The sequence below is a fragment of the Drosophila santomea genome, chromosome 2R, assembly GCF_016746245.2.
Source record: "Drosophila santomea strain STO CAGO 1482 chromosome 2R, Prin_Dsan_1.1, whole genome shotgun sequence".
In the NCBI taxonomy this organism is placed as follows: domain Eukaryota; kingdom Metazoa; phylum Arthropoda; class Insecta; order Diptera; family Drosophilidae; genus Drosophila; species Drosophila santomea.
The window spans coordinates 13,915,938-13,925,625 of record NC_053017.2 but is presented as its reverse complement, the minus strand read 5'-3'; the positions used below and the strand labels follow the sequence as shown (position 1 = coordinate 13,925,625).

Genomic DNA, 9,688 nt, shown 5'->3' with positions numbered 1-9,688 from the left:
GCAGATCTTGCTTGTTTTTGCTTTTTTTAATGGTCAATTGTCAGCTTCCGTTCTGCAAAACAAAAAAAAAGTAGTCGAAAGGCAGATGAAGACGAAGATGAACAAAAGACAATTTTAATTAAGGCACAAACAATGCACAATTTGTGGCGAATTAAATGGCATTTTTCCACTTGACAGCCCGTCGAGCGAAATGACCAAAATGTGCCAGGCCAACAAATTGTGTAGCCAGTTAATTAATTGGCTTAATAGCTCACAGATGTTTACACTTAAATCTGCATGTTATTGTATTCGCTTGATGTTTTCATCGTGCTGACTTCATTTGAATGTTTGGATTATACGCTTTAAGCACTTGAGGTGCTTCAGCCACCACGTTTGGAGCTGCAAATGTCCTTCTGCCAAGCCAGCGAATTCTTTAGAGTGCATTGACATTGGCTCCATCTCTGGCCATCTCTGGCTTTTGGCCAGCAGTTCGCTTGGGCCAATCCATGGGCTGAATTTAACACCTTTTTTGTTACGGCCGCGCATGTAAAGGCCCAAAAGTAGAACTAGACACAGTCGCAGTGCCAACAATGGTTGTTCTCTGTTGCTGTTGCAGCTGCCGCAACAATGACAACAGCAGCAGAAGCAGCAGCAGCATCTGCAACTGCAGCAGCAACATCCATGGGCAAAACGCTTTAAAGGGCAGCGGCAATGCACTCAAAAAACTGACGACCCAAGAGCATGAGTCGCAGAACGTGACGTGACGTGATGCGACTGACGAGCAGAAAACGGAAAACCATCCGCATTTAAGTCTCAAATTGATTCTCCCCAGACAACAATGCGACCTTGCTTTTCTTGCAGTGCACACAGCGCGAAAATATTATGCAGTTCATGATTAAACAATCCACATCAAAATTACATCGAAACTATATTTTGGTTTAGCTTAAAGTTTATTTCCTATAAGCTAAACATATTCTTATTAATTTTCATCATTTGATTTTCCGACTCTTTCCACTGACATTTTAACATCTAGCCCTTTAAATAGCTTTTATATAATTCTCTCAGTGCAGCCGTTCTAAGCTGCCGTGGAACCAATCTGCAGCCCCTTAGAGACTTGACAATTGTTGGCCATAAAAGTGCTAAGCAGTTGGCCATTGGGCCCAGCATTAGAGCCACGCACAGCGGCCGCATCAAGGAAAGTATAAACAAAAGACTTGGGCAACAAACTTGACCCACCCGGGCCGTTGCTGCTGCTTTTTGCTGCCTTTTGCTGCTTTTTGCTGCCTTTTGCTGCTTTTTGCTGCAGCACCTAAACAATGGCGCGTGCTGCGGTTTAAAGTTATAGTCAAAGCCTGTTTTGCGCTGGCAATTGCGTAGAGTGCTCAGAGTGCTACATAGCTGGCCAAAAACCTGCTCTGGTCATGAAACTTACTGCACATTACTGGCATCGAGTTAGTTCTGCTTTCCGTGGCAGCGATCTAATAAAGTCAGGCCAAGTCAGTCCGTGCCATGTGGCTAACGAAAGTTATTTATGCACGAGCCAGTCTACTTAGGTCGGCCTGCATGCGTCATCGGTTGCTGTTCATAATTTATGCCAAGTCTTGGCCCAACCAACAACGAACAACCAGCAACCAGGGAACAGCAAGCAAAGTTGCTGGCGTGGGTGTTAATGGCAAACAGAGCGGCAACAACAGCAGCAAAGACACTAAAATACTTAGCTGTGTGTGTTCGTGTGTGTGTGGAAAACTGGCATGAAGGTGGCAGTCTAGCTATTCGACAAGGAATTACCCAACAATATGGTATATGGTTGTCATTCAAATGAATGGGGAAAGTATTACATTTATGTCATAAAAATAAAATGGTAATATTTACGAGAAATAAGTAGTACATTGCTCTCATACATATTACATAGATTAATAATTCGATTAATTCAAAAAAAATGTTAGAAATTTTGCAACACGTTTTTGTCCTTAGGGTAAACTTTAGAAAGCCACGGTTCAAAATTGATCTCCACTTTTATGACCGAAAGAGTCTTAAACGAATTAAAACAAATCAATCTCAGCCTGCAGGATACAACAAAACGCATTTTTATTGCCTCTGCATTTATGGCATGCAATTTCCAATCTATAGCACTGTAAAACTATACCCCTTTCCTGTGCAAAAACAGGGTATTCGACAAGAACTGCGATGTAGAATAGAGCAGCGCTACAGCTGTACTGCCACAAGAGCAGCAGCAAAGGGTCGACGACTTCCAGCGCCCGCATCGCAGGAAGGAAGCCTGCCACGGCAGCAGTCGTAGCTGCAACAGCAGCAACAACAGCAGCAACTGCAACAGCAGCAACAGCAGCAGCAACTGCAGCAGCAGCTGGCAATGGCATAAAGCAAACAAATGGAAATTGTTTAAAGCCAGCTTTGGTTTATGGCCTTTTGCATGGACCCGGGCCAATGCTAATTGCAAAGGAATGTACAAGTCCGAAAACAGCGGGCGTGGGTAGCTCTCGGCTTGCTCTTGGCCACAGTTAATTGCCAAAAGATAGGGGGAGCCAACATTTAAAGACCATCCAAAAAATATGCGCTCGATCTTGGAGCGGCTGCAAGTAGTTCTTCAACAGGATCTTTAAATGGGCCAATTAATTCAATTGTTGTTGTAGCACCTTGCAAAAGGGTGCCGATCATTACTAAAGATCTGTTTTTAACGTAAATACTTGGCCTTAATAAGTACGTTAAAACTAATAAGTTAAGCTATAAATAATAACAGTTATCTAGAAAGTCAGAAATCGCTTAAATGCTCCAACCATAAATTTTTATTTATAAACTGTAGGAAAAGAAAGAAAACTAACTCCTCTGGTTCGAGGGCGGGAAACTGAACGCCTTGAATGACTCGCCCGCTCCGCCGAAGAACTTCGACTGGAACTCCACCCAGTGGAGCCGCAGGGTGTGCAGGAAGGCGCTCAGTCCCTCCATCATTACCAGAATGGCCACTGTGAGTATGGCCCAGGCGAAGAAAGTGGCCATCAGCACGGGCACACCATAGTACAGTGGCAGACTGTTGTCGAATCCCTTGGTCAGAACCATGTGCCACAGCACATCCGACAGCTGATCGTGGGCCAACGAGAGGGCCCACAATCGCAGGTAGGAGGCTGTATGCGACACCGAACCCAGGACCGTTTCGATGGTGTGGATTCCGGAGTGAATCCAAATCTCCGACGTCTCGTGCTCCTCCTCGTTGTCAACGCTCCGCTGCCTGCTGGTCTCGCTGGAATCATCATCGGTGTACCGCATCGTCGATCGCATTTCGGCGATCGTCTGGCGGCGCATCCTCTTGAAATCCCGTTCCCGTTCCTGTTCCATCTTTTTGCGACGCCGCATGAGATATATGGGTTTGCCGGCCAACAAAATGGGTACCGTGCAAACGGCTAACGCTACTAGAGCGTATTCCACAAGCCGCTCGTAAGGATACATATTATCCAGACAGCTTTCCTCCGTCTCTTCAGTTTTCATCAGCATCATGTTGATGAAGGTGATCAGAACGGACGGGGCACACGCAGAGTTGTAGGGCGCCGGCTTGTGGCCACCGAAGGCCAGCCACTTGTAGAAGATCAGGAAGACAAGGTATCCGAAGAGGCACAACATGAAGATCATCTGCGGAATGACCACCAGAACGAGATCTGCTTTCCGCTTCATCAGCACACAATTCGCGGCAGCTAAGCCCAGTCCAAACATCATTTGTGTAATGCCCAGGACAATGGCCATCTTCATTTTCAACGAATTGGTCGTGGTTATTGAGTCCTGGCCGCAAACGGCCCACACTGGGTCCATTCCCAATGGATACGGATCGCCCGAGTAGAAGTAAGGATGCGAAGAGTCTAGGGTCACATGAAAAGCGGGATCGTACACAGTTGTCTCATTGTATCGACATCTCCAGCTTGAACCGAAAAGATTGAAGCTCTTGGCCATGACTATGTTGTAGATGATGCCCATGTAGACGGAAAATATGCCCATAAGTAAGATTATGTAGCGTCCCGCAAATAGGATGTTCAGGATCTCGTTCTCAGAGGTCGAGGCAATCTGATACTTTTCGATCATCCTGTGCTTCCAAATCATGATCAGGGAGAAAAAAATTAGCAGTATGCCATGACCCAGGTCACCAAACATGACGGCAAACAGGAAGGGGAACGTGATGATGGTGTACGGCGCGGGATTCAGCTCCTTGTAATCGGCCATGCCATAGGCGTCTATCAGGTTCTGGAATCCCCTGGTGAACTTGTTTAGCCGAAAGTACGTTGGTGGCATATGATTGACTAGTCGGTTTTTCTTTATCAGTATGGCCCGCGCACTCATATCCTCGCCCGGCTGGATGTCCGCTTCAGTGGGATAGGGAGCAGCATTTGGCAAGGTTTTTGTATCTTCGTCTGCCATCTGCAGGTCCTCATCCGACGAATCATCGTCATCATTGGTATTATCTGCACCCCCACTTATTCGGGAGGCATTTCGAAGGATTGTCCTCACTTCGGGAACATCAGACGATGGTATATACACCTCGGCCAGCAGATACCGAGGTACCTCCACTCCGCCCACCAATCTCAGGCGATTCATCAGATCGTACACCTTCAGCGCCTTGCGCAGATTCACACGTACAATGAATAGATCCTGACCAGCAACCTCCAGGATCTGGCGACGCATCAACTCCGCCTCCTTGAGGACCTTCTCCACGTTCACTATCTCCTGTCCCAACTCCCTGACCTTCTCCTCACGCTGGCTTACCGAACTGGGGCAGTCGTAGAGGTTGACATGGTAGTGAGCACATATCTTAAGCACCTTGGGCCAGATCAACGTTGAACTGGCCATCATGAGGATGGCAAACTTTCGTACCCTTTCCGGCTTATGGCCATAGTGATATTCGTAGACCGGAGTGGAGATTTCGGAAAATCGAATGATCAGGTTGAAGGAGCACAAGCGGTAGAGCAGCAGTTCGAAGCTATAGAACTTATCAGCCCGGATGCAGCCGATCATATAGTTCAGATGTGACTGATAGGCTCCAGAGCTGTTCGTGGCATCCTGCACCAAGGTCATTATCGTGCTCTCCGAATAGAGCAGTTCACTGCCCATGTCGGATGTCATATACTTGCTGGCCTTGGTCAAAGCGAAGCAGTGCTCGATCATTCGATTTCGACGACTCTCCAGTCGGTAGTAGTGCTCCGTCACGGCGCTGGCCTCCACATGGATGCGTTTCAGGCTATCCCTATACTTGGCCAGGTCCTTCTCCCTCAGTCGATTCTCTAGATCCACATCCGGATAGAATACCTCGTTGACATGCAACTGGACGATCTGAGCGTGCAGGTTGTCCACGATGCGCAGTAACTCATAGCACTGCGACACTTTTTTGGTGTAGAGGTGGTTCAGCAAGCGATCCTCATCGTACACATTGTTGAACTGCACGGCTCCATGGTGACCCAGCTCAATGAGGCAATCGAAGGCGTTTTCCGTGTGCAGCAGCAGTTGGCACAGATCCATGTCCTCGCTGCGAAAGAAGGACTTGACTTTCGTCTGCTGTTTCTTAAATACTCTCATAGTGTATCCCGAGTGTCTTTTGATTATACGACAAATATATTGCAAAAAGCAAATTAGTACCGTAATGTGACACTCTTGGTTTTTGTTTCCTAAATAAAGGTACAAGATACTATCATGTAACTCCTATACAAATATATATTTTTTTGAAAATGTTGTTTACTAAACATTTGCTCGGCCACCTCGGTTTATTTTTCGACTTGGGTTCGGGTATTTAAAAAAGTAGGGATAGACATAGTAACCTTTCTTTATCAGCAGCACAAAACAGTCTTTATTTCAGCTGTGCCGCCAGCCGAAAAAGTAGGGATAGACATATGTACATATGTATTTATAGTCGCAAAAACCAGAAAAACGATTTTCGGCCAATATTCAAACATCATCAAAAATTACAATAAAATGTGAAAAAAATTAAATTTTTTTTTGAAAGCGCAGTTTGATTGGAAATTTAAAAACGAACTCAACGATGTATGGCATTCCATATTCGGACCACCATTTCCAATGTTCTGATCAAAATACTGATATTTATAGTCGCAAAAACCAGAAAAACGATTTTCGGCCAATATTCAAACATCATCATCAAAAATTTGAAAAAAATTTAATTTTTTTTTGAAAGCGCAGTTTGATTGGAAATTTAATAACGAACTCAACGATGTATGGCATTCCATATTCGGACCAATATTTCGAATGCTGTGATGAAAATACTGATATTTAGAGTCGCAAAAACTAGGAAAACGATTTTCGGCCAATATTTAAAAATCAACATCAAAAAACACAAAAAATGTGAAAAAAATTTAATTTTTATTTTGAAAACACAGTTTGATTGTAAATTCGTAACAAAATTTCCTATCCACCTTTGCTTAAAAAAGGACTAAACATACTAAACTAAACGTACTAAACATTTACTCGACCACCTCTGTTTATTTTTCGACTTGGGTTCGGGTATTTGACTCCTACTAATTGATACGTTTGTTTGCCTCTCCTATTGTTGGCTCTGTTTTCTAGTGTTTTTTTTTTCTTTTTTTAATTCGAGTAGCAAACATGTCCAAGACCGAGCTGCCCCTTGCTCGAGATCAACTGCAGATAATTTCATGGTTTGCATGCAAACTAGTTGCAGTTGCCACTACGGACACGCCCACTCCGCCGCCCCCGTTGCCGCCACGGTAGAGTGAACCAAAAACTGGCCAACTGCAATTTATGCCCTTGTCTTCTCGGCTGGGAAAACTCATTGTCAGGCTGCACAGAAGTTGTGGGAATTTTTGCATATAGTTAGTAATTGCCTTATACCTAATATGTTATACATCAGTGGGTTTTATAACTAAGTTCTCACTTCAATTAGATTGTTACAAAACGCTCCAGGGATTTATTATATAAATTAAAGTGCTGAAAACGTTCCAGGAAATTGGTAATAATAGATTTAACAAATTAAAGAAACGCTAAGATTTTCGTGAAGAATAAAAGATATTCAAACGATTTGTTGACATAACAGAACGATTTTTATGGCAGCAGTTTATGATCATTTAGTTTAACGATAAAGGTTTGTTTACAAATTCGGGAATAAATTTACATATTTGGCCAAGCTGTAACCAAAAAAGATCAAGAATTGAAAGTATGTTGAGCTTTGAATTTTTAATAAAGCTCTATTTAATAAAGCTATATTTAATAGCTTTTCGTTTATACATGAAAAACGAAGCGTTATTGTTTTCTTGTTGATACATATTACTTACATAAACATTTTTGTTAGCACTTTGTGGGAGCTTTATTTCATTTTGGCTTCGAAACATTTTCCCATAAAAATCGACTTCACATACAAAGACATTGAAATTGTTTGGTAATTTGGCTCTGTGACTGACTGGCGACCCTTTAAAATGGGCTCGAAAAGCATTTTCGACTCATTAGCCGATGCTAAAAGGAAAATGGGCATTACTCACTCAATTGGAAATTGTTTTGAGCCCGTTTGCTCGATTGTTAGCACTTCCACGACAATGAAAGTAAAAGTGCCAAAGCCGAAACTGCACTTGATAATTTCTTTGGCAAAGCAATGCCTTGACAATAAAAGTGCTATTGCCATTGTTAAGCGGCAGTTCGATTTCATTAGACCTCTGGCCGCACAGAAATTAAGTCACCGAATTGAAAGTTTCGAAAGCAAAAGTGAACAAAACCGCGGCGGAGAGTTTTCACTTTTCAGCTGTGTGCGACAATTGCAGGCAATAAATCAAATCGAAATCAAAGTCACTTACAGAACAACGAGCTAACACGTGTTGTTGCCACCACATGAATGTGTCCAAAATAAATACAGAAACAATGTCAATTTGTAGCTGACGGCAAAGGTAGTTTTCAAGATTCATATTTGTATTTGAAGAGCTGAGTCCATAAAGGGAATCGTGTGGAGGAGTTTATTGTCTGCTTGAGTATTTTCATAAACTAATTTGCATTTCTCTTTTGCTTACTCATGTGTTTCTCTTTTGCTTTTTGCAGTGGTAATGTGATCGGCGATCTTCGGGAGCAATTAGAAGACTAAACAAAAGGTAAGCAGCAGCTGCCATCGATTTTGGCATTACGCCCGCGCACATCTATCTCAAGTCCCAATCCAATCCAATCCAATCCAATTCAAACCAATCCAAAACAATCCATTTTAACTCACTCACTTTTCGCGGCGGCAAAGAGAAAGTGCATTTCATGTTTCTGGCCTCTTGGCCAAGTCTGTAATTTGCCAGAACCCGCAATTAACGCCTAAACAGACTGGGCCCAGTTCTCTCTTTCAGCTTCAGTGTGGCAATGCCAATCAAGTGCGTGGATCCCAAATTAAGTGGACTTTGAAGTTAACATTTCATTTCGTTTCGTTTCGTTTGCTTGGCTTTTTAATTATAGAGAACCCGACTCATAAAACACCGTGTGGGTGTTACCCCACAGAATTGGGTCAAGTTTGATGTGTTGGCAGGGAAAACTGGTAGCGAAAGTTGAAAGTGACATTTTTGGCCCTATTTTCGGGGTGTTCTTGAAGTCTTCTCCGCGTTTGTAAATAGGGCAAAGTCCAAAACTTAGGTAATCTAACGCACCAACTTAGCTCAGCAGGTTCGTCGCTTAAGTCATTCGTTTCGGCCTCAGACGCCGGTGCGTTGACTTATCGCTATATAGACCCGTGGACTTGGCACCGTTACTAGCCAGACGGCCAAGAGTGGCTGCCTCAAATTCTGCCTGACGGCGGCTTCATTAAAATGTCTGCCTGCCAGATTGGCCCGGCCAAAACCGTTTTGTTGCTTTTTAAGAATACCTTTTAGTTAGACGGTTAGGGTATCTTGAATACGTACAAACTTAAATGCATCTATCCAGTTTGTATATTAATTTCTTTGTAATTATAAAGTATAAAATCAATAAGGTAAGCGTACAATACTTGGATTGCTGTTACATTGTTTACATTATTGTTAATACCAATGACTTGATACTTCGTAAAAACTCTGAATTAAATGAATGTGTATATATGTATGTGCATATATGAGCATATTTATATATTAAAGGCGACAGGTATGCAAAATGAATATCCACTTAGAGTATTTCGAAGTTCTGGAGTCGGTTGAAAGAGCACTTCTCGTTTGAAATTGAAACGTCTCTGTCTGGCGCGGCGACTGCAGCGAGTAGTTGCGAGTACCTTGGCAAATGCATCATCGTCTGTGGCACGTTGTGGATGTCAGCTTATCTGGCCAGACGAACGCATCGCAGGGAGTGAGCCGAGTTGCTGCGATAGGGGGCCTTAGCTTTAGGCGCGCTCAGGGTCTTTTGGTCTGAAGCTTCCGCCTTGGCCCGGTCAACTTCAACTTGAACATCAGCTTTGGCTGGGGCCTCGAGTTGGGCTCAAAACTCCAACGCCGCCGCCGCCACCAGCGAGCAATTTTCAATTTGCCAATTGTAGCAGTAAACTTCTTTATAGCTGTTCTTTCTCTCCGGCTTCTCGGCCGTCTTCTTGCCTTCTTGGCCATCTTCTGTTCGCCGGTGTACCGTTAGCTTGGGTGCTCATGTGGATTGGCTTTAGGTGTTTGTCTTGACTCCAGTTGTCTTGTCTTGACTCCACTTCACCTGTTCCGTCTGCGTATGTGTGTGTTTGCGTGTGTATTGGTCATGTGTGTGTGTTGGCCATGTGTGCGTG

General features: G+C 43.6%; 1 protein-coding gene across 1 annotated transcript; it reads right to left on the bottom strand.

Moving 5' to 3' along the window:
• Positions 1–2,745: 2,745 nt before the first annotated feature.
• Positions 2,746–5,700, bottom strand: LOC120445209 (V-type proton ATPase 116 kDa subunit a). The gene has a single exon (XM_039625458.1). It carries the CDS (start codon positions 5,548–5,550, stop codon positions 2,815–2,817), a length of 2,736 nt encoding a protein of 911 aa, XP_039481392.1. The 5' UTR covers positions 5,551–5,700; the 3' UTR covers positions 2,746–2,814.
• Between the last annotated feature and the right edge of the window lie 3,988 nt (positions 5,701–9,688).

What these genes read in the sequence shown, in the direction of transcription:
- LOC120445209 (XM_039625458.1), bottom strand. Translation starts at nt 5,550, where the DNA reads ATGAGAGTATTTAAGAAACAGCAGACGAAAGTCAAGTCCTTCTTTCGC.